This window comes from Ctenocephalides felis, unplaced genomic scaffold (assembly GCF_003426905.1).
Source record: "Ctenocephalides felis isolate EL2017-DRISC unplaced genomic scaffold, ASM342690v1 CF-g0.4_SCAFFOLD_01170, whole genome shotgun sequence".
In the NCBI taxonomy this organism is placed as follows: domain Eukaryota; kingdom Metazoa; phylum Arthropoda; class Insecta; order Siphonaptera; family Pulicidae; genus Ctenocephalides; species Ctenocephalides felis.
The window spans coordinates 1,108,571-1,134,920 of NW_020537324.1; the positions used below are offsets into that span (position 1 = coordinate 1,108,571).

At 29.6% G+C, this 26,350-nt stretch overlaps 1 protein-coding gene across 1 annotated transcript; it reads left to right on the forward strand.

Annotated features, from left to right (window-relative positions):
- The first annotated feature begins 5,938 nt into the window (after positions 1–5,938).
- Positions 5,939–26,350, forward strand: LOC113365870. The gene is made up of 2 exons (XM_026607411.1): positions 5,939–6,915; positions 26,241–26,350. Exons 1-2 carry the CDS (start codon positions 6,651–6,653, stop codon positions 26,348–26,350), a joined length of 375 nt encoding a protein of 124 aa, XP_026463196.1. The 5' UTR covers positions 5,939–6,650.

The following is a 26,350-nucleotide window of genomic DNA, read 5'->3' on the forward strand; positions in this document are numbered from 1 at the left end:
CGGTTTTCCTTAAAATAATCAGCAGGACTCAATTTTAGACATGCAATTTATATATGGCATTTAAATCCCTTGCATCTTTGACAATAATTAGATATGTGCAATTAATATCATGTTCCATCAGTCAATTTCTAAGATAGAGGATATAATTGAGATCAATTTGGCAGAAATTACAAATAGAAACGGTACTGAATATCATATTATATGCGACCGAACGAACACGGCTACCTGTACCTACCTGGTGTGTACACCCAACTCTGCAAACTGTTGTGGGTCACGTGTCGGACACGTGACACGGGAGCTAAACACCACGTGCTCCCACGACGGACTAATTCCACTCCACTCCTGTCAGATGCAAAATTGACAGGAGCGAATTTTTAGCAAGAAATGTAAAAATCATTGAATTATAGATGTTCATTCAGAATTTTATTGAACTAATTCTGATGGAACATTTGAACAAATACTATAATGATAGTGATTAGGGCTTTGGTTTAAAGCAACTCTGCAAAAAAAAACAATGTAAATAGTGAAACATTGTTCTAGATAATTACTGCAAATGGAATTTAGTGATCCAATATTTTGTAGTAGTTTAATTTTTTTAAATTTTTATTGATCTTGTAATCTTGTTCATTGGCCAATTTCATGATGCTTCGTAAGTCTTTCTGACTTTCACAAGTCTTCTATTTGTTTGATATAAAGCCACGTGCATCGTTCTGATTTGATAATAATTTTGATTATGACTTACAATAACATTTTTTAGAAAATTCCCGAGTTTTGGATTTATTTACTTAACCAAAATGTGTGCAATTGAGTCTTCTAAAATCTCAATACACTTCGTAAATCTTTTGTCTTTCAAAAGTTTTCAGGTTTTTAAAAGTTTTTAGTACATTTGGTTCAAAGCCACCTAATTGTAAAAAATCTGTTCACACACACACACACACACACATAGTTTTTCCAAATTTGGTCTCATTCGATTCAGAATGGCTTGAAACGTCGAGAAAACGTAAAATTAGAGAATCGAAAAAATTTATGGTGGAATAAAGTACTAGAATCATTTATAAAGTGATGAAAGGATTAAAATTGAAGTCACTAATGAAATGGGATAATAAGGGAAATAACTCCAATAATCATACGTTGTAAATGGAAGAACCACTTGGATAGTTTCACTAAATATTTATATTAATAAATAAATTCTATTATATTTGTTAATTATGAAGTAACTAATGATTTAAAAAAGTTAGTAAGCGTAGTAAATCATTCCAAACCATTGGTTGTTTATGGAATAGAATTATCTATAATCTACTGAAAGTAGAAATGAAGTTACTGATGGAATAAGAAAATAAATGAGTATTATAAGATACCTACTCTAAAAAAATCTATTGATTATGGAATACACTACTAATAATAATAAAGTAATGAATTGATTACAAATGAATTCACTAATGGAATGGGATAATAAGGAAAATTATGGGATAGTAAGCCACTGGAATAATTTCATTAACTAATTAAATTAATAAATAAAATTTATTAATTTTGTTAATTATAATCTACAGAATTATTCCAATTATAAAAGATTAGACTTTATAAATATTAGTGTACTATTTGTGATTGAACACGCTGAAGCAGCTAAATATTCTAAATTAAAAATGTACATTTGAACGAATTAGGAATATTGAAAACTGAGTTATTAGATGAAAATTTGCCTTTAAATTAAAGTCATTTTATATATTACATGATTTGCAGAAAATATGGGTCTATATTCCGAGAAGAATTGATTGCCTTATAGAATATGTTCATTATAAGAAAAATACATGGCATGATCTGGTAATAATAAAACACCATGGTTTTAGTAGTTAATCGTGCTGAAATTGGTATAAAGGTTTGTCAAATAACTTTTTTTTGTGAAAATGCTATAAAAAACTACTGGATATCGTAGCAATTTTTAGATCATAATTTGGCCAGCCGAGGCTATGGAAAAAAATTAAAATTAAAGAAAAAATAAGTTAGATAGCATACCCTATATAAGGAGCTACTAATTTTCAAAAAATCTGTGTGCATGTATTTTTTTTATTTATACTTTTGATAATTTTATAATTTATGTTTCGAAATACAGTTATACCCAACTATGACCTTTGATAATTTCATCGTCCAATATATTATATATAACTAATATTTCTTCCATCAGTCCACATACGATGCACTTTCTTGAATATAATTTACCACTGCATCCCTTGGGGCGCCTCGCACAACATTAGTTCCCTCTCACGCGGATACTCATACATCGGCATGCACGTCGTATGAATAAATCAGAACTTGAGTGTGTCGCCGAGATACCGATACAGGGTTTAATACGACTGAAGTATATCGCTTCTGAAATTTCCCATCATCCCCACTTCGGATTGAACAGAAACAACCCCAACATAAAATTTCCCCAACGGGGAGGGCGTGCAGTAACTTGTGTATGCAAAGCCACTGGACTTTTCAGTTTGTATCAACCTGTTGCTTCGGCAACTACAATTTTGAACTGACCCACGAACAAATTATTTGGTCGGTTTGATAAAGTTTTTTCGGCCAATTGTTGAACAAGAGTGTCTAGTCACAAAAAGTGTTAATAATAATAAGTTTGAACAGGAAGTATTATTCTTGTGAGTTTTTGGTTTTTTTTGGGAGAAACCAAAATTCTCTTGAATGTGTTCTTGTATGTTTTCCTTTCATAATATACAAATTTTACCCCAACATTAACTTTGCTCAAAGTACTGCATGCTAATAAAAAAAATTATAATAATTTACCATCAAATTTTTATTACTGCTGCATGCTATTTTCCTCTAATTATTGACCTTTACCATTTATCCGAATCCTTTTAGTTCCTATAACATACATTGATTAACAAAAACCAAATGTCTTACGATTCGAATATGACCGTTTCTCAAACATTCTCCCGCGACTGTGGAAATGCGACATACAACTATCAATGGAATTGGTCTGGCGAGGGAAACTTCAATGCTGCCGAATACGATTGTCATTGGACTGCAGGGGTGCAGAATAATGCCGCGTGGCATACACCACAATACAGCACGCAACAATGGTCCTACCCTGTTAATAAAAGATATGCGGAGGCACAAGGTAGAAAATTATTTGTTTGGCGGAAAATTTTTATATTCATGTTTCCCTATCTATTGATCATTGATGTCAATTTAAACTTTACTATGCATTATAATTTGCGAATGTATTGTCATGTTTTCATATTTCCCTAATTCCAAAAAGCATTGTTTAGTTTTCACCATACAAGTGAGCTAGTCAGTGGCCTTGAGGTAAGAGCTTTGTTTTGTTGCCACTGATTCCAGGTCCTATCACCATTTCTGCCAGTTTGATATCAAGCAAGAGTTATATCAGTTTTTACTTAAACATATAGATCTGAATATGATCTCTGAAGTGAAAAAAGTCTTTCGATCTGCTGAAATATCTAATAAGAATCTCATCACAAAAAGAATGGACAACCATTGGTATCAAGCTGTCCTAGATGGTGTATCGTACCTGGAACCTTCTGGTTAAAAGACTCAATCACTTACCACCGAGTCACCACGAAATAAAATTTAAAAAAAAACTGATACATTTAGTTTATGAACTAAGTAAGTCGAAGTACATATGAAGTATATCAGTCACTATTTTACTACATGTTTCTTAGAGGGGTCTTATAAACAAACAATTAAATTATAATTTTTATTTTTTTTTTTTGTAACTAAAAAGATTGGCTGGTATATTTGACAAAAAATTGATCAATCCATTAATTTTTCCAGTGATAAATGTTTTAAAACGATTTGTGTATATTTTATGATTTTTGAGCCTAATTTGGGAGCGGTGCTTTTTAATTCAGATAAATTTGCTAATTATGCCATATTATTCTGATTAATTAGTTCTGTCAATTCATAATTAATATTCCGAACCAGTATGTTAATCAAGGTTTCAATTTTTTATTATTCACTTTCACTGTCAAATTATTTAACAAGCATAATATTTGCCAAAGTTTAAGAAAATGAATCTTGTTTCAAACCAATATATAAAATTTCCTCTATCATTCTGTACAATTTTTTCTTGGCTTAAGAAAATATGGTTTTAATACACTTATCTTCGAATATATATTATTAAAACATATTCAAATTTATTTGAATATTATTTCTATTCAAGATTATAGTCACAAATCTGTAGGAAAATGTGGAAAAATCTATTACAATAAGAGTCCTTTCGTGTTTCTTCTGTCTTTTAAATGGGTTGTTTACGAATCATATTTTATATCTTTTGAAAAACCTGCATAACTGAATCGTAAATGCAATAATGAAAATGGGTATGGAAAATATGTTTCGAGGGGCATTATTTTTAGATCTTCTTCATTTTGAAAATTGAAATATTAAAGTAAAAATAATTGCAACAAGAGAGGCGTTGAAGTTTTATTGAAAACAACTATTTTTGTATTAATATAAATTATTGTCTATAATATTTAAGTACACAATTTTTGATACAATTTATTTACAATTTACGTATCATTTTTTTCTAAATATTTTATTTCACTTTTTAATTTATGATATCAAGCGCAAAACACTCCAAGCGCAAATTATATATGGACGTAAAATGTAAAAATTTAAATCCATGCTGTTTAATATATTCAGTTTTAAAAGTGAAATTGGTATTACAGATATCATTATTCAAATTGATTATAAAATTTATAAAAACTGCTAATGTATTTTGATTAATTCAGTATTCATACTGACCACGGTTATTGGATATTTTTGGGCGACTACATTAGAAAGTGTTATTCATTAGTTTGCCATCAAACTTAATAGTATTGATTAATATGTAAATACTTTATTGTATATAATTATTTGCTCAGCGTGTTTTTCCTTAAAGATTATTTATTACTTTTGAAATCTAGATTTTTCAAAGCTAACAAAAATATTGTCAAAAGTTTTTCTAAAATTATCTTATTATTTTGTCTTAAGAAAGTTATTAGTTCGTTTACCTCATTGTTTTGAGATAAATCTTATTCGAATTAGATTCATTTTAAAAGCAAGAGAGGAGAGCGTGTTGATAAAATAGTCTATTTATACGTGATTTTGTGTCAAACTCTCAATTTTAAATCTACACATGTTCGCGATTTTTTAGCCATTGAACTCAAACAATTATTTGAGATTTGTTTGAAAATATGAATATTGTAAATATAGCACGAATAGAATGGCAAAAATAAGGCGCATTATTTTAAAAATCTATTAGCACGTGTAGAGGTTTTTGACTTTCCAATTTCCATCTTTTCATTGAGAATTTTCTAATATTAATCAACGCTTTATATCCCTTTGAATAAGTGGTCAATTCTCAGATAAAATTGAAATGTTATAGTAATGTTATATTACTTCACCTGTAATTATATGAGTTGGTAGACACAATCTGCCAAAAAATTATGTATTTGCTGTGCGATCAGGCGTTTCACACATAAAAACTTGCCTCAAAAAGGCACAAATAACAAATAATAATTTTATCATAGGTGCAACTTCCTGATGTCTCTTTGATGAAGTTGGGTTTTCTGTGTGAAAATCTTGATCGCACAGCGAATACTAAGCTTTTTGATAGTTTGTTGCTACCAACTCATACGATTATAGACCCGTAATATAGCATTACCATAACATTTCTATTTTATACGAAAATTGGCCCCGATTAACTTCGACAAAAGCAGTGTTAGATGGAATGTAATTTAATGTGTATTGATATTCGAAGATAATAGAACCGCAAAGCGAATTTATCTATATTTAATGATATTACGAACGCGTTGAGGTGTTGCTAGAGCCGAGCCTTGAATTGCAAAAAAGCCGGCTCAAACATATTCATTGTTCTGACATAGTAACATTGTAAACATTCCGTCCACGAGTTGTTAGTTGACGATCGCACGGCAATGGCAACACATCGATCAAATGTGTATTCTATGTCCATGTATATTGTATATTGTAACCACTACTCGTGCCCAGTTAGTCCATCGTGAAAACAACTAGCAACTGGTCTATCGACGGCAAGCGGCAAACGATTCGCCTCGTGTGCGGTCAGTTGTCAAAACGTTTCCTAAGTCATAGCAGCTCCGAGCTCAGCTCACAGATGAGAAAAGTCGAGGAACGAAATTCGCATTGATATTTGATACCGACGGGCACATTAATTTTTGGTATTGTCTCGTCCGAGGTGCGGATTTGACATCGCCGTGCGATTTGTGTGTGTGTGCTCAACCGGTGTGGTACTTTTTCCTTCGGCCGAAGAAGTTTACTTTCGTTCGGCAGTGTGTTCACTTTCATTTTTCGAAGCGGCTACGGACGTGTTGTATTCTGGATATTATCTGATCGCGCGCGTTCAGTCGCACGTTGATGCGTACGCTATACGCATCGCGGTTTTGGTTAACCCACGTGAAATTTTGTGAAAATTTTGGTTTTGATTTTTTTTTTACTATTGACTGTTTTTGGATTTTATACTGAAAATGCGCCTTCGCGCTTTGTGATGCCATCAGTGTGGTGACGTTTTCAGGACTAAGGACCTGTCCGAGTGACGACGGGTCGATCATTTTCATACAAAAGTTTATATTTTTTATCGATTGATATCGGTGATAGTTTGATTCAACTTGAAAATGGATTATCAGCAGTTGGCACCGCCGGCGCCACTGCCGCCAGCAGCCACAATGCAACTGCCGCATGTGCACATGCTGCAGCAGCAACAGCAACATATGCAACAACAAATGCAGCAGCTAACTGCTGTTAACAACAATCAACATCAAAGTCTGCCTCCTGTACATTTTAACGAATCAGATCCTAGATGGAGTCAGTACCAGCAATTTCTAAGGCAACACCACCACACATTTGTCAACAACAATAATACGATAGGAATCGTAAACGGTAGGATTTCAGATAGTGATGAATAAAAAATTAAATTATATTGAAATTATAAATACTTAAATCTTCGTGAATTCTATACCCGGAAGTACCTCGCGTGAGAACTGTTTTAGACAGTATATAAAAATTTCTTACACATGTAATGTAAGTTGTAATTGAGAAGATTTTATTGCATACGAAATTAGGTATCTTAATGAAATACTTAAGGGTAATTGTAATAGTTATCAAGTTGTGGCTTTGCATAAGTTCAAATTCTATCATGGAGATAAATATTGGAGCCCCAAAACAATTATTTCAGTTATATTTTTATATTGCACGAGACAGCTCATTTAAAAATATTCATTACAAATATTGGTTTCAATAGTTTTATAAAACCCACGTCCATGTTGAACAGTCATTATATCTTTCCGCAATTTTTCTGTTGTAAACAATCGCTTCCTTGTTCAGCGATGGATATATTGCGTGTTTCGCGTTGGTAAATTTTAACATTACAGTCTAAAAAGTCATACTCAACAAATACATTCAAAATTTTCTATTCGTATAATTTATTGTATGAACAATTCAACTCTCATCGCGTTAGTTTTAGCCCAAAGGATAATTACAAACCATATGATTTATCAAAGACGCAGAACGTTGATTCGCTTGATACGGCAATTTGATACCCAAGTACAACTTATATGATATGTAATTTCCAAATAGAACAAGGTTTCTGTGTATGGTTGTTAATTGACATGATGATGCACGAGTAGGAAACCATCTATGTGCTCGGTAGACGAAAGATTCTAAATCTTTTTTAAAGCCAACTAAAATTTATATTATATATGTATCATGCCAAAGTTATAAATCACATTGAATGAAAAACTTATTTAAATTTTTCATTATAAACAGTTTTTGTAAATATTCATAACACAATTTTATATTCAAGTGAGTATTTGAATAAAAATTTTATATTCTTTTAAATAATTTTTATTTTACTTTAAGAATCTGTGAATTATCATCCCATGCAAAAGAACTGTGCGTGCGTTTTTCTTTGCCATGATATGGTAATTTATTCCCAATTAGCAAATGATTAATTTTCAAATTGTTTTGAAGCGTACATAAAATGAATGAGTAATAACTGTGTCATCTATTGGAGTTCAAATATTGAAAATTTTTGGAGTAAACTCAATTTTTTTTCTATTCTATTTTTTTTCTTCCATGTAAAAATAGCTTATGAGACTTCATTGTGTCTTGATTGCTATTTAAAAAAATTGCAAATTTAAACATTTTGGATTTTCAATTTTCTGGTAAAATTTTAAAAACATAACTGATTTGACAAATATTTAGAAAACTATAATAAATAAACAAGGAAAAATTTGGGAATTTGAATATTAATATAACAAAATAGCTAATTTTGTTTAATGCTCAAAGGTTTTAAAATCATTTCATTAAAACTTATAAAATTTTGATTGAAAAAATTTGTTAGAATTTTAACTACCTGTATATGACTGTTGATTATTTATGTTTCTGCTAACATTTATTTGGAATATTTTTTTTAAAATAATCAATTGACACAAACACTTTAATTGATTATCTACAAAAAATTTACATTCGGATCTTAATGTAATTAGGACTTTAATTTTAGATTTCTATAAAATATAATTATCAGTTGAATGTTGTAAATTTTCAAAAAAATGTTCAGAATTGCTAATGTTTTTTTTTAATTTTTAATTTTCCTTACATATAGATTATAAATTTTGCAGATATTTATTCAGAATAACTATTTTTAAATAATCATTTTGAGTATCGACAAAAATTTATATTTCGGTTCTTTAGCTCTAATTTGGACCATAATTTTAAATTTCTATAAAATATACTAGCCTTTTGTAATTTTGATGCTTTATCTGGGATTTGTAAATTTTTGTAAAAATGTTCAGAGTTTTTGTATTGTTTATTTTTTGACTTTGTATACAAGTACATTAGTCATATATACAGTTTATCAATCAACTTTACAATTTTATTTTATTGGATTGTACATAAGTATATAGCGCACCATATATTCTTTTTAAAAGCAAAAAAACTCCCTTCCAACAAATTTTATAATATTGTTGATAAAAGAAAGAATGTTCAGAGTTGTTATAATTATCTAAAAAAAATTGCAGTATATTTTTTGCATGACTGTTAATGATTTTTTAATACTTTACAAACCCGGAAATGTTTGCATTATCTTTATTATTTTAGTTATGAATTCTTTAACTAAGTTTGAATCTAGCTGAGTCACTATAACTGATTTTCACGTTAAAATTATAACTTGTTGAATCTGAGTCAGTCAGATATAAATCGCCTTTCTTTGCGGTGGTTGCTTTAGATTCGCGATGAAAGTGAGAACTGTATTTGCACTGCGGTGTGCGAATGCCGGAAGAGTTTGCGATTATTTCTGTGGGATAAAATAACATATTACCATATAAAGATTGCGATTAATCATTGGCGAATAACTATATAAGTCTGAATACAATTTGCAAGAATACTGTAAAATTCAATTTATTGCATTCATTAAGGGGATAATAGTTCTAGTAATAATTGCAACGTTTTTATAAGAAAAAGACATAGCGAAATATTTTATTTGTTTTGTTTAACTCATACATTCTTCTGTTTAGAAATCTAGTAAAATTTAGGAAAGGCTAAGTGTAATAAATTTTTTTCAGGCTAGTAATATATTATTCTTGTTTCTATGATATTTAATTGATCTATTTTTGTTTGCTTATACAAGTATATGTTTTATATATTGTGATTATTCATAAATTTACTTTGATATATTCGTATTGACTCCCCAATACAACCCTAAGATTACAATTTTTATATGGTGTTATATTCTTAAAACACGGTCAATATTTTCATCATTTACGATTTATGTTTGTTTTTAAAATATTAGCATAATTTTTACTTTCTGTACTTACCACTATCTTGCATCACCTTCATTCAAAATATTTTGTTTAAATGTATATGACGTCTTCTACTATTAAATGTATATGATGTCTTCTATATTTTATCGATGGATAAATCTATATTTTAGATTTTAAATATACATTAACATTTTCAATGAAATAAAAATCTCATCAATCAAAAAAAAGTTAAGATAAATATAAATTGGCCAGGTATCTTCTTTAAGACTTTTGTAATGTTACCTTGTTATCTAAGCTGAATTTTCTAGTTTGTAAAAACCGCCTTCATTTATGTGATTCTCTTGGAAATATAGATAGCAATATGTTTCCAAGTGAAAATGGCCCTTTCCCGGCATTGCTGCACCAATAAAAAGTCAGCCCTATTAGATTAATTCTAATAATAAAAATCATCAAATATGGATGGATTAACCATTGGGTTACCATCTAAAAAATACGAAGAAAGGAGAAGTTTCAGCCCAACAGCACATAGGACGTAAGGTTCTGATTGCTGTTAAAAATATAATAAAAAAAAAAATTATGTGATTATGTTATTTTGATAATGATATAACGGTAACATCAGTAACTTTTTGCTTTGATATAAGTGATTATTCGAAACTCACACCTTTGGATATGTATTTTATTACGAAGAACGGTGTCAAAATCAAAATACTTGACCTTGGATTTTTAAATAAATTTGGTTACCAACGTTGTGTTTTGTTTGAAAGTTTTTGTTGATTTCTCAAACCGGCCGTTTTACCTGTTGGTACAAAATAAGTAAATTACTAGGAAAACATGGTTTTGTTGATTTCTCAAACCGGGCGTTTTACCTGCTGGTAAAAAATAAGTAAATTACTAGGAAAACATGGTTTTAAACATTAGCATGTATTTATATCATTGTTGATAAACTTCAATAGACAAGTTCATTGTGATGCAGAATGACATGATTGCTATAGCATTTAAATTTTTAAGTCAATTATTACGAAGGGGTCAATTATTACCCCTCTTAGGTAAGGGGCTATAACGACTGAGCCTGGATCAGGGGTCCCGGGTTCGATACCCACTTCGAGCAGCCTGTTGTCAGGAAGCAGTGACAACGATTTTCACTTGGAAATATAGATAGCAATATGTTTCCAAATGGAAACAGCCCTAATACTGCATTGTTGCACCAATAAAAAGTCATCACTATTACAATACTTGTAATAATAAGTCATCACATAGAGATGAGATAACTGTTTGGGTTTGCCATCTATAACAAAACAAAGGTAGTTTGAAAGAAATTCATCGTAGCAGATCATAGGACCCATAAGTTCTGATCGCTGTTCAAATAAATACAAAAAAAAGTTATTATGAATTTAATTTTAAATAACTTGGCGTTTTTGTAATCATTAAATATAATGATGAACTGATTCGTCAGGTATTTTCATATTATATTATTTTTTCCCGTAGTCATTAACTACTTTGGGCAAGCACCTTCGTAAAATAGAAGCGTAATACTGGACGTGGATGCTATAGCATTCATGGTATATAATGAATAAAATATGATAATATGACTATAATTATAAACAAATTAATCAAATTTCGGATATCACAGCCAGTTTAAAAATAAAATGACTGTCAGTTTTTGTACCTTGCTGATTCTTTTGATGTTCGGGAATGCTTTAACTTAAAAATGCAAATTTAATTTGTATTTATAAATTACTTTTAGCGTCTATTCTTGTTCTAAATAAATAAAATTAAATATATTTTAAATTAAATAAAATATATTTTATTCCATTAAAATCTTTTCAAAATACAATCCAAAGCACATATCCAAAACTATCTTTTCCTGTTCTTTCGTCCAACTCTTCGGCAATTCTCGATCGGCTTCGCGCAAAATTCACACGACCGCAAACCCGGAAGATGTTGTGTTTGCCCGCGCTCGCTGTGTGCCGCGAGCTCCGGAGAAAGTTGCCTCGAACTCAACACTCGGCCTGGCTTGGCTTACACTCATACATGCGCCCGTCCGGACGCTTATTTAATCGCGATGAGTACTTTATTAATGCATGATTGATAATTATTATTGACTTGCCAATTATTAAAAGACTTGGAATTTTATAGGATGGAAGATTGATTTGTAATCTATTAAGGAATTTAATTTTTGTACTCGTGAGATGCCCAGCTGGGAGTAATTTGAATAAATTAATGAACTTATAATATACATATTAATACATGCACATACATATAGACAGGGTGTCCCAGAACTCAACATCAAGACTACACTGGGGCATAGTATTGATCATAACTAGCATGACAAAAATTAGAAAAAAATGTATCGAACCTTGGAGTACTACAAATTTTTAAACTGGTTGTGAGTAAAATGCATTAGAAAAGTCATGATTTTTTTAGGATTTAATAAAACTTAACTATTATACTCGCCAGTACACTTCAGTGCATTTTTTTAAAAAGGGGGCTTCTCGTGGTTAACCATTTCTATAAATTTTAAAGTCATATTTTAACAAAAAGTCTTGAAAACTTGACGCAATTGTGTCATTATTTTTACGGTATTTCTAGAAATGTTATTTACGATTGTTAATCCACAGCTGGGCATGTTTACCATAACTGACTATTTCTTTTGTAAATTTTACTATTTTATCATTTTGATTAAATGAGCCAACTTTTTATCGAACTCGCCAAAAAACTTCAGTGCTATTTTTTTTAAAATAGATGGCTTCTTACGGTTAATTTAAATTTTTTTAAATTCTTTTAATTTAAAATTCATAGTTCAACAAAAAGACACAATAATCTTGAATACTTGGAACAATTGTCATTTTTTCGATATTCCTGGACATGTTATTTACGATTGCGAATCCAAAGCTTAGCATGCTTACCAACTATATCTGATTTTTCACTATTTCTCTTGTAAATTGGCTAAGTACCTGGATGTTAATATTGTCGTGATCCTTAGGGCTGAGTAAAATTCTCAGTGAGTCTATTCGTTTATGTATTTCGTTGATTCAGTGGGTCTCTCGACTCGTTTAGTGCTAGTCTTAATGCCTTGTTCTGTATAGTCTGTAATTTTGCATTCCATACAGAAGCAGCGTACAATTATATTGGTCTAAAGTCAGACTCGCTTTTATTTCAAATCCCTACTTTTAGATAATGTTTTTCACCAATTATTTACTCAGTCTCTTATATCGATGAGCTTCATCTCAAATGTCGTCCAGCAATAAATAGGATTGATAATAATTACCTGAAATATTTTCTAATACCTTTCTTCTTGCGTGTCGATTTTCAATGCATATTCGATTTTGCGCTATAAATTGATTGAATCGAATGAACTATTTCATTACCAGCCTTTAAATTAAAAATTCAGTTGCTTTCGCTTCATTAAAGTTGCATTGTTTGCGAAAAAAATTAGAAGTAGTAATCCTATACTTTTTATAAAGAAGTTAATCAATAGTATTTTATCGTTGGAAAGCGAACTATAAATTCGATTTTAATGTATTATGTTCTATTCTTCCTTTATTGGAAACAATACGAATGTTAAAAGGTATACTCATGTACACATGCTTATAAACAGATTGAAAGGTATTGGAGTTTAGTTGCTTTCTTATCAAGGTTTAAAAAAATTCTGCAATCTAAAGTATAACAAGTATTACTACCTTTGGTTGTAAATCAATTCCACATATGATTTATCATAGTTCACAAATTTCTTTTTCTCAGAACACGTTCTGTGTTCAACCTCCTCACGTACACACATTTTGGCTAATATGAATTTTTATAGGTCCGTATGTGCCCGTTTATACATAAAGCAGAACATAAAATATATAATTTGAAAAGTGAAATTGAACAAAGGCTTTTACGACCGATTCGTAATCTGATCGAATTAATTCGTAAAAATTCACTGGTCTTTCTTTCGGCTACATTTTATTGCGGCGCTTAATGATTGAATATGTAAATCAAATGATCATATTTTCGACAATACAAAATAAGTAGTAATTTGATAGGGCGAGTGTGAATTAGTATTAACATAATAATGAAATTAGATATTCTTTTGTTAAAGTGGAGTTTCTTTATTTATAGCTGTTTTTACGGATTGTGAGGGCGGGTTAGCAATGTTTTATATTTTTTTGTTGACACTATGTAAATTAATGGCATGTACAACGTGATTTTTAACGACTACTTCGTGATAATTCATTTGCATAGATCATCAATCGTATAAGGTAATTAAAATAAAACAAAATAAAAAATATTTGTCATCATGTTTCATATGCATAATTGTAGTAATTGTGCAACATAATTTAGTTTTGAAATATTTAACACAATTTATAAAATATAATGTTTCTGGGGATCATAAAAATTTTCAAGAATATTGAAAATAATACTGTTGGATTATGTTCTGATGTTAGATAAATATGTCATATTTTATAATTTTCATGTATGAGAAAAGTTCTCCAAGAATCAATCAATCAAACAATACTAGAATATTAATTAATTTATATATAATATTAAAATTTATTAAAATTATAGTTATTTTATTTTTTTATAAAGCCTATCACGAAATTATTATTTATTTACTATCCGTTTTTTTGGATATTTTTTGGTTTTCTGAAATTCTCTGATGTTAGTCTGTTTATCTATCTGTATTTCTGTCAAAATGCCTTTCTTTTAAACTGCAATTCCAAAAGATACTTATATTAAAAATAATCCATGAACTCGAAAAGGTTTAAGTTTCTATATACATTTCAATTTTATTTTTTCAGTTTGTAACAGTTTCTCTTCGATTTGATGGTCGTTTTTTGAGTCTGCGATCCCTAAATTGATCTTAATTTTCATCATCATTATTTACCTTTAATTGGTCATTGTATCAGCAGTCTTCTATCCTTAACTATAATGGATTACAACAATTGATTGAGTTTGTAGAGTTTCTGGCCTGTTTTTTCTTGATAACTCACTATTTCTTTTATTTTATTATCTGCAGTTCTGCATCTAGTCCAAGTGGACATCAATTTTTGGTAGTGGTTAGAATGTCTAAATCGAATGCCAATCCAATAATTGGACGTCCGGGTATGATGGTATACAATTTCCAATTACCATCATTTTTTTTTCATTTGGTGATTTTATTTTGAATCTACTGTCCTGACTGAGTTTGTCCATGGACAATTAGGACATGACTATAAGTCGATGATCACAAAAACTATGGATTTGAGTCTTTGACAATTAGTAAATCAATAATTTTTCGTCATCATCAATTTTCTTCCATTAGGTGGATGTATTTTGGATCTTCTATCCTCTGCAACAAATTAAAAGATGTGCATATGTGAAAATTGTCATGTGCACTGTTATGCACTTGATGGATTGATTGCTTGTTAGGATGACGCAGTTATTGCAAATACGATGAACGCACACATCTTGTATTAATTGAGCGATTCTTGCATCTTGCCTAGAAACAGAGAGAAGAGCAAATGGGTTAATTTCTTGTTTCCGATTCTGACCTTGAATCGCGAACAGCTGTCTTGCCTAATGCAAGTAGGCAACTGTGTAGGCAGCGTTTTACCATGATTTATGGCCGCATCGTATTTAAGACGAATGCTACAGTATAACCTTTGTTCTATTGCTTGTGACCTGTTCAATATTAATGTACAGGAGGAATTGCATAGCATATATTCATTCTATGCACAATTTTATTGCCGAATACTATTGCTTTGTCTGGGCTAAAGCATTTGCTTTGAACGAATCCATTAGCATATCATGGAGAGATTTGTGATCACAATAAAAATTGAAGTCTAAGAATTGTTTGTTTTTATAATATTTAATGAGGTGGTAGGGGATTCTTCCTGTAAATATGTATTTTAGTTAAGGAAGTTCAAATGACGATTGCTTTTAGCAGCATATTTAAATAGAATGTTGCTAAAGACTGAAAAACTGCTCGTTATCAAATAAAAAAGTAGGCGCAATATATTATTTACTGGTCACTGTGGAAGTGTAGGCTGTTATTCCAAATTGTACCTATATTATCCAGATAAAAATTTTAAAATTATATTTCATTATTCGAGCTTATTCATGGCTCTATGAATGAACTATATGTTGGAAACTCTATTTCCACTATAGGTTGGAAAAATCAAAGCTCAAAATAAAAAATCATCTAGATTTTGTTACCTTTTCTAAGAGCTTGACATCAAGAAGTAGTAATATCAGTTTTTATTTGACTATTTACATCTAAGAATGATTCAAAAATGAAATAGTTAAGCTTATAGCTTCTGTTGATATTTAATGGTAATTTCATCATAAACAGAATGTATAACCACTGGGTTATTTTAGAACCATAGGCATAATCCTACATTATGAGGAATTTTATCACTTCAGATAATCGACATCGAATAAAATACTAAGAATAGTACCGATTTACTTTATGACTTTAAGAAAAACGTATTTATTCCAATTCTATTATATATTCCTATGTATCTTCAAAAGCAATTCTATTCAAACCAGATTCTAACACTTTCAATTTCCATGTACCTACTTCTTGAATTATTATTGCTTTTAATACAGTTTTAGAACCGTAGGCATCTAACACGCAAAAAATTAAGCTTTTTAGGTTTGTTAAGATCACATCTCTAACATGTGATTCTCTTGTAAGTTCGTGGAAGGATTTTATTACCAGATAGGTTCTAGCGAAAGAATTACGAAAGGCCTTTAAAAATGTCTACACGGAATTAGGATCTTAAAATGAGTTTTGTAAGATGTAGAACTATGCCCGGTTATTAGCTCTTCAAGGGAATTTTGAAATTATAAGTATTTATAAAGAATATTTATTGCAGAATTTCTTGAAATATTTATTAAAGACTATCCTAAGAAAATCAAATTTCTAAAAAACACTATTTATTTAACCACTGGCAATGCTGAATAATTTTATGACTATCCAGTGATATTCTTTTGGAATTTTCAAAAATTAAGAGCTGTTTATCCAAACTTAATTAGCCAATTATTTTGGATTAATTAATCACTGTATGTATCATGAATATAAAAAATCAGCAATCTATTTAATAATAAATCATATGATTACGATCTTACACCTTCTTGATTACCATCCATACTACTTATGTTTCAGGCATTGATATCGCCTTGTGGCGAATTTTTTATTGTATATTGCCTCATTCCAATTTTAATGAGTTATCTTAAGTAGAATACATTAATCATGAAGAACAATATACAATAAGAATTTTAGTACCTAAAATTAGTAATATATCTATTAAATTTCCAATTTCGTACCTGGTGCTGGACTTTTAATTAACCGATTGATTTCCCTGATCTCGTGCAAGCGACAAGTGTTACTCGATGCTTCCTGACTGGGACATTTCCCAGCACGTTTGATACTATGTTACTTTTGCACATAAAATGACATCATGTGATTTCCATTCTGTAGCCGAGTATTATATTCTTTGGCTTTTGTTCTTTGTGGTTATTGTCAATACTAGATCTATTCATCAACATGCGCCGTACTCTTTATTTTACGACGTACTTAATGTAACCATTTATTTGCGATGCATATGTATGATTTTTTGTCACTGCTATATACAATATCGAGTGTAATAGAATAGTGTTGATAGAATATAAAAATCACCTAAAACTAATTCTTTGGGAATTATTTATTGCTTGCAATAAATAATGAGCAAGGTGCTACGTTTCTGGGAATAGACAAGTTTACTTTGTGTTGCTTATATAATTTACACATATAAAGCAAAAATCAAACATTACATATTAAAAGTGTTAAAAATTTGTACAGTAGCTTCAATGAAAATTCTTTTAATAGTGTGTAATGAAATTTCATGATGTTCCTTACATAAAATTGCTGGTCATTTAACAATTAGTCATTAACCATTATTGTCAAGCAGAAAATGCCAGCTATTATTTATAAGTTCAAATCGTTTATGAACTAAACAGGAAGAAATTGTAGAGAATAAATCACTGAGAAAGGTTTTGCATAGAAGTAATTTCGGTTACTTTGAAACAACGCTTTGACGTATAAACAATCGTGACTTATTTGTTTCCTGCATATAATTTATGTTGTATCAAATTTGTTTGCTGCCTTTTCCTTTGAGGGAAATGATATTTAGTCATAAGGGACATTCCATAAATGAAGAAATGTCACTTTGTAGAATTTATCAGTAAATCATGTTTCGTTCTTTATTTCATATACAAACTTAAGTTACTTCTGCTTAATATCAAGTTGACCAGAATAAAACCTGGAACCTAGTAAGACGGGGAAGCTTTTACCACTGATATCTCTAAGTGAATTTATCCTTTTCATATTTAACATAACTCATTTATTTCAAATGACGAAGAGAAATATTTTTTGCGTTCAATGTATATAAAATAAATTGACCTAATTTATTAAGATACAGATATAAATTGCATAGGCTTTTGATATGCAATCAGAACTCATTCTCAGCGTATCTTAATTAAATTCAGTAATAATTATTAATTAATATAGCAATAATAAATTAATTTTCCAATCAATATTCTTATTAAGCCTATTTCATTCCCAGATACTGATTTATATATGTACAAACAAGGTTTTTAATATTACCTTGTTTTAACTTACCAATCCTATTTCATTTCTTCTGATTTATAAGTTTACAAGCAAGGTTTTTACTAAAATAAATAATATCATTTACGCAGTATTCTAAACGCGTATACAGGAAATCTCGAAGTAGCTCTCAAGTAATAAATCTTCATAGTAAAACATTTTTTTTTGTTTTGAAGCCGCACTTACTATAAGCGTCAAGTATCCATATGAAATGTATGCGGACGTCTGACCGCTGGTATATAGTATCTCTCCACCGTGTTCCAATGAGTTTCTTAGTGGAAAGGAAAAGTTACGATTGAATGCATCAGAAATATATTCTGTTCTTATCACTTTCGCTCTTTCTTTAGTTCATCGAGTCTTTATCTGGATGCAGAGGTTCTGAATCTTCCACTTTTGTAACCTTTTTTGGGCAAAAAAGTTCTTACCATTTATTTTCTTTTTCAATTTTGAGAAATACTAAAATAATTTCGGTGGTAATTTGGAAATTAGTCATCTTGCAATACAAAAGACTATGTTCAATTTCAATTTACAGACATAATATTAACCCTTCCCCACTCGCGCATTGCAAAATTTGCCGGAGCGGCGGCATCCGAGTGGAAAGGGTTAAGATTTTGGCGGATATTTGAAAATTGTCATTCAAACATGATGCAAACTGCATACGTTCTGAATATTCCATATTTGTAACCGTTTATCGTTTTGGGAGAAAAATTCTACAATGTTCAGTTCAATTTTGAGAAATACCATTCATGATTTTAGTGATTATTTGTAAATTAGTTAGTATTTGTTTACTATGTGAATTTCTGTTTATTTGAAAGATCTATTTTTTGAGGCTTCTCAATGATTTTAGCTTTGAAACCAAAAGTTCCAGGTTGAATACTTACCTCGACCCGACATCAAGCAGTAGTGATATCAGTTTTTATTCTAAAATGTAGATGACAATCTGCTGAAAATTTGATATCGCTAAATAAATATATGAATTATTACATTTCGAGCGGTTTACGATTTACATTTTGAAGTTCTTATAAAATTTAAGCAAAAAGTACTTTGCAAAACCTTAATGAACATTACTATCACCTTCTTCTTACAACTAATGCATTTGAAACTAGGTATTCACCTCTGGGCTGTTCTGGACATTCTAATCAACTGACTTCTGAACGACTTCCGTGGAAAACTATATATAGGAAATTCTAACAGTCTGGATTTATGATTGATTCTGAACGTTTTGTTATAAATCAAATGAAAGTTATAATTAAATTATTAATAGGATATCTGTTAAATAAATTTTAAGACGGTAGTTATATTACGTAATGGTCTTGTCGAGTGTTTATACTTATTGAAAACAAATTTGAACAGGTTTTCATAAATTATTTATTATTGTTAAAAAACGAAAATTTTATTTATTGATGAAATTTTTAGTTATATCTGTAGTTATTGATAAAATAATTTTGATCTGAGCTTTTATAATTATAAGTCAAATTGCTCATGAGCTTTCATAATTAATAAATAATGTTACAATTATATTATTAATAAGATATATTTCACATAATTTTCAAGACGTTAATTATATACGTAGTAAGCTTGTGAAGTAATATTTAATTCAACAGTACATTAATGAATTGTAAGGTAATTTCAGATAGAACATATTCCCTAAATAATTTATTATCGCTAGCATTTTCATTTATATGCCTAATTTGTCCATTGAAATAAATCAAATAAAATATTTGTCATTAAAATTAGTTACTAACAAAGTGATTTTGATCAAAAATAAGCTTTTATTATTAGAAATACTATTTTTAATCTATGTAATCTTGACTAAATAGTTGTCTAAAAATGCACAGTTTAAGCTGAATCAAATTTTATTTACATTTTTGAATCTGGTTTGACTGCCACCTTGGCCAAGCCCAATATCAGGCAGCTTGATGTCAAATTTTCATTTGATGTTGTAGATCTCAAATGTGATCTTAAGTGAAAACTGCCTTTCGTGGATATAGCTACATATAAAAAATGTATACCCCAAATATACATGTCCAATCGAAAAGAAGAGTGGTTGATCACTGGGTTGCCCTTTCAAGAACAATATGTCTAGGTTAGATGTACGTCAAAATAAGTCTATAGAACACGTAGTTCTGATTGCTGTTTAAATAGAAAAAAAATTGGAAAACAAATTTTTGGATCTCATTTTTCCATAACCAGCGGTAATAGCGTTCATATGCACCTCATCGTTTCAACAAATGTACTATAAACCTGTATACTTATTCTCACATTCTTGTCCTACAATTAGATAAATAGTTCCAGCTATTTCTTTTTACTCTCAGAACCATTATTGATGAATTACTTGATGTACTTTGCACATATCAGTTTGGACAAAATATAAATGTATAGAAGTAGTTTCGTTTACCTTTGGGAGTGTTTGTGTGCCGTGAGGTTGTTTCAGATGTCTTCCTGCCTTTTACTTTTCTTCACTGGTCACTCGACTAAACGTTTCTATAAATATCGGAGCTATCAATTATTCACAGCCATCAGCCACAATTAGCGTAGATTTAGGGTCAGTGAGATATTTTTTTGATGTAATTTTAGTATGCACTTATAATGAACAACTGAAATCTGCAGTGTTTAACCACTCACCTAAATTAAATTTGTAAAATTGATTAAACTAAGCTTTTATTTATTCGTTGATATCGACTATTTTTTTCACATTACAAAATTGAGTTTTTGCATTGCAAATTGATACTAATCTTCCTGCTCATTTTTGCTAAGGAAACTTGAGGTCTTTTGATAATTCCAAAGTAAGATTTTTATCCCAGATTTATTTTCTAGAATAATATTCTATCTATCCAACAGCTCTTTCTCTATTTTAACAATATCAAATATCAGTAGTCCGGTGTTAACTTGACAACGTTTATTGTGTATCGATTCCCATAGGCAATGATGGTTGAGATAAATCTGCTGAATTTACGGCCACTGAAAGTTCGTATCGATGAATATTCTTACACCACAGGCGAAGAAATTCTAACAGACACGAAGATTATACATGACATCTGAAAAATTATAGAGAAGGAACTATATAGAGACAGACAATGTTTCTTAGACAGAAAGAAGGTCCGTGAGATAAGCTGATGTTGAACCATTCAGTGAAGACACAGATTCATAACAAATTTTTGGTTGAGATGATAACACTTTTTCACCTTACTGAGTTATTAGATTGTTTGGCATTTTTTCGTATCTGCGTTAGTTAAGAATAGTTGTGAGAATAGTTGCTAATGATTCATAGTAAATGATGAAAAATATTTGAATCCACCGTTATGACTCTGCAATTTGTTTTTTTACTCTATATGTATATAGTACAGAGAAATCACAATATTTGGTCTAAAAAATCCAGAATGCTGTTGCCTGGAGCTGGAGCATAATTACCTTTATTAACAGTGTCATTTCTGTATTTTATTGTTATTACGTGTTCAAACTTCATAACTCTTGCACATATGACTCCATTCAGCCTATTATTCCCTAGTCTTGTGGAATTATCAAGGAGAACCAGGGAGGCTACGAACAATGCAAATGTTAATCGGATGAGGAGACAAGATCTCCTGTGTTGATATTATAGAATGAATACATTTTTATTAATCGTTCTGCGGTCTCGACAGATTTATGCGACATCTTTTATAATTTACATCGCGGATTAATTGTCGATGCAAAAGATAATACAGACGCAAAAGTTATTTGATTGTATGGTTAGATCGGCGCGTTGTTCCTTGGACGTGATGTCTGTCTCCCAGAAGTAGGCGGTCATTGTTATCACGGCAGGAAACGAGATCTCGTTTCGAAAGGACGAACTTGTTTTAGAGGATAATAAGAATAATAGATTATCGTATTGATTGCAGTATAGTTGACAAGACTTCTACACTTAATTATAGATAGACACTGGCAATTTATTCCAAAGCGCAGAACAGTTATTAAACTAATTTCAATTCATTGCTGCAAAAGAACAATCATACTGTTTATTCAAAATCTGGAACTGCTAATACATATTTGCCATACTTTGATAGATGTAATATTTGTTCATTTCTGTTATTTGTTATTTTGGTAATGTTCACCAAGTATTTTGCGCTAGTGTACAACCTCTGATATGAGGATAAGAAATCATCAATTTGTAAAAGCGTAGAACAGTGTATAATTCTGTTTCAAATCGGTGCTGCAAAGATATTAAGAATTTTATTTTAAATTTTGAAATATTTTAATTTAATCCTCGCCAAATATTGATCGAGGTGCTTAATGTGTTACAATTTTACCTTGAATTTTCTCCAATATATCATCTATTAAATTATTTTTAAAACTATTAATATATTAGGCAATTAGAGCTCTAATAGTGCCTGTCCAAGTTCATAGAGTTCATGATTATAAAAAATTATAAAAGATTTCTAAATCTAATGGAGTTTTGCACCATTCACTGCTTTTATGAATATCTCCTAATTATATTATTACTAAAAATAATGATTTATGTAAAATCAATGTGCTTCTGCATCTATTGCAGAATATGCCTCGTTTAATAATGTATTACGAAACGTGTTTCTGAGTGTTTCTTACGAGTTCAAATATATATAATTATATTTTAAATGAACACATTTTCCAACATTACCTATACAATGACTATAAAACCTTATACTTAGCTATTTATTATAATATTCCGACTATCCAGATCTATATTTAAACTATTTTATTTTTGCTATCAATTTATCACTGCGAATTACTGGATATTATCGACCAGAAACGGCGCTAAATTATAAATCTGTCTTTAAACGATAGTGAAAGTGCTCGGATGTTATGGTTTTATTTCAATCATTTATTTTTGACGAACAAAATCGACGATTATTCGAACTGTCGAATCTTACCAATCAAGTTTTTTTAATAATCCCAAAATCTTCGCGACTGCGAAGTCAACAGAAAAAAATATTCATGGAATAATTTATACCGAGAGAAATGTTTTATTTTAATTCGATGAATGTTGTTTGTTTGTGAGTGGTAGCTCGTTAATTAGAAAGACCGAAATGTTATATAATGGTTTAATGATAGTTTCTATATATGATCGGATGTATTTTTCGAATCTTCAATATTGACTTATCTATCAATGAAGAGATTACATTATTATTTATCAAAGATGCTGAGAATTAGTCTGCTTCAAATAGGAAGTTTGATAATAATTTCAATTTATTAAATTTATTACCGAAGTTAAAATCGAAACATATAAATTATCAAAGTAATAACCCGTAACTTTTACTTGACAATTTCCACCTTTCTAGAACTGGAAACTTACTTGATTTATTACTCTTGATTGACTTACAAATTTTGACTTTGGATAGAATTTAATTACAGACATCGATTATTAGATATATGATAATAATACATAGATTTTTTATGATTTTATATAGTGTACTTCTATTATATTTGTAAAAAAATCAAATGATTAGACAAAAATTGGATTTTTTGAACTATCAGGTTTTTTACATTTTTTAAGATCCATGACTTATACTATATTTTAATAAATTAAAATAATATTTTAAAATTAAAATAATACATTATTAAATTAAAATAAGTGAAAATTGCTCTATATAAACTTGCATTTTTTTATCTTACTAGGGCCTGGAAATTTTTTATACTATAATTACTATTTTACCATAATTTTAAATATTCCATTTCGTTGAAAACATTAGTACAATCATCAATATTTACTCTACTTTCATTATTTTCCCCATTCACATTCCTCTCCATGATCGCACATGTATATCGGCACGCGTGGGCTCAGGCCATTATCATATTTAAAGTCCCTAGACGTGCAACTGTTAAAATAATTATCAATTTCACACTTTCGTTTTCTAAATCTTTATCTAATCCAGTAAATTGTAACGGACTGCGGATATAAATGTCGACCAGAGGACCCAATTACATACTGACTACTACCGCCGTAGTCTATTTAGTTGACTGGGTTTCGATATGAAATCAATTTTTCTATTTTTACTCGGTTACGCAACGAAAAAAATATATAATGCACAGGAGGAAAAAATATAAAACAACGACAACGATTGCAGCCAACCGAGACGGATTTGCTATTATTCTCAATCTTGAAGACGGAAAAAATCTATGCAAGATAAATGATTGATACTGATGCATTTTTAAATAAGTAAATTAAAGTATCATTCATTTTTGATTGAAACAAACATTAGATTCAATCGGTATATTACGATGTCTACATCAATTTTCTATAATCAAAACTGTTGTTTTTATACGAATTTTGTTTCGTTCCAAATCTCTACTTTATCAGTAATTAATTTATTGCTTGCAAATTTGACCAAGATTGTGAAATTAGATTATATGCGGTTATACTATGCAAAATGATGAGCAATAATTCTCTAAATGCCCAAAAAGTTAACATAAATTGAATTTTGGGATAAACTTAATACTAAAAAAAATATATAAGAAAAATTGCAATAAAATACTTTTAGAAAGTTTTATACAATAATTATGTGTATTAATATGCTAATACAACTATAAATAAATATACAATGCATTTTTGTTCATAATTAAATCTAACTTAATCGATCAACTACTGCTGGAAAAAGTACTGGTTCAATAAAAATTGATTAAATAATAAAATAAGTTGCAAATTGATTTCTTTTAGTATTAGCTTAAAAGGTTATGATGTATTTTTCAATTTTATATATATGAATTTATGTTGTTTCAAATTTGATTGAACATTTTTTAAGCTCATGAAACTTAAAGCTTAAATGCTGAAATGTTTATGTATAATTCATAAGAGTAATTCATCCAGGATTTAAAAAAAAGTTTTATTTGAAAAAATGGACTTAATATTTAAAATAAATCAATGAATAATTATACTCATTTTCTCATTATATCCTAAAATTAAGTGTGAGATTTTTTATAGATGTTCATTTTTTTCATGAGATATGATTTGAATTGGACTCAGTATTTACCAAAAATCAACGAATAGTATTCTAATTTAAATTCAAATTTATTCTCATTTACTCATTCTATTGATATCAGGAAAAGCTTTTCAAATGCTAAAATGAATCGTTTTAGAATCGCTTTTTCAGTACGTGATGAACATTTGCGTGTTCGTAGTTATCATGACAACTTACAATAAAATCAAAATGCTTGTTCTTCCTTGAAAATACAGACTTATTGCATGGTGTTCTGAAATAAGTATATTGACAATACTACGTTATTTTTTTAATAGGAAATAAAATACAAATCAAGAATTATTCCTTGCAATTTGAATAAATATCTGAAAATATATTGTTTCACACAAATAAACTATGCAGACTCTATAATTACAGCATTATCCATTATTATTTTATCCAAAAGCTCTGTTTCCTTCTTAAGCTTCTGAATGATCTGACCATCTTCAAAATAAGTCATTTTAAGTGGGAGTTTTCCTCACAATTTGCATGATTTTTTTATTATCACAATAAATTTATCATTCAATAATTTGCATGATGTTTTGTGCTAATTGCAATCCATTTGTGTGTATGATGTGCCGATGAATGCATATTAAATGTGATTAAAATTAACAGAAGATTAATACTTGCATTGTTTATTAATAATCATGTATTTCTGCTAGCTCATGTATATATGCTAATTCGTACAGGTTAATGTGTCTATATACTTAGATTTATTTTCTTTTATTTGATTAATACAAAAATGATTTATTCAAAGATATGTAGTTTCTCAAATTTTGTCCAATTGATTTAGATAAATATTATTGAATATTTTTCAAATTTTTCTGTTTTTTAGCAATTTTTATATGATTTTCTTTTCTTTCTCGACAGCCCAAGCAGCAAATGTTAACTTTATGTCGCACGAACCGGATTTGAAATGGAACAGAGGTCAGTTAATCGTAAAATTGTTTGGAAACCAGACTGTAATTTGCCTTCATTAA

Coding starts and splice junctions, on each gene's coding strand:
- LOC113365870 (XM_026607411.1), top strand. CDS start 6,651: ATGGATTATCAGCAGTTGGCACCGCCGGCGCCACTGCCGCCAGCAGCC. Junction 6,916..26,240: donor TACGATAGGAATCGTAAACG/GTAGGATTTCAG, acceptor CTTTCTCGACAG/CCCAAGCAGCAAATGTTAAC.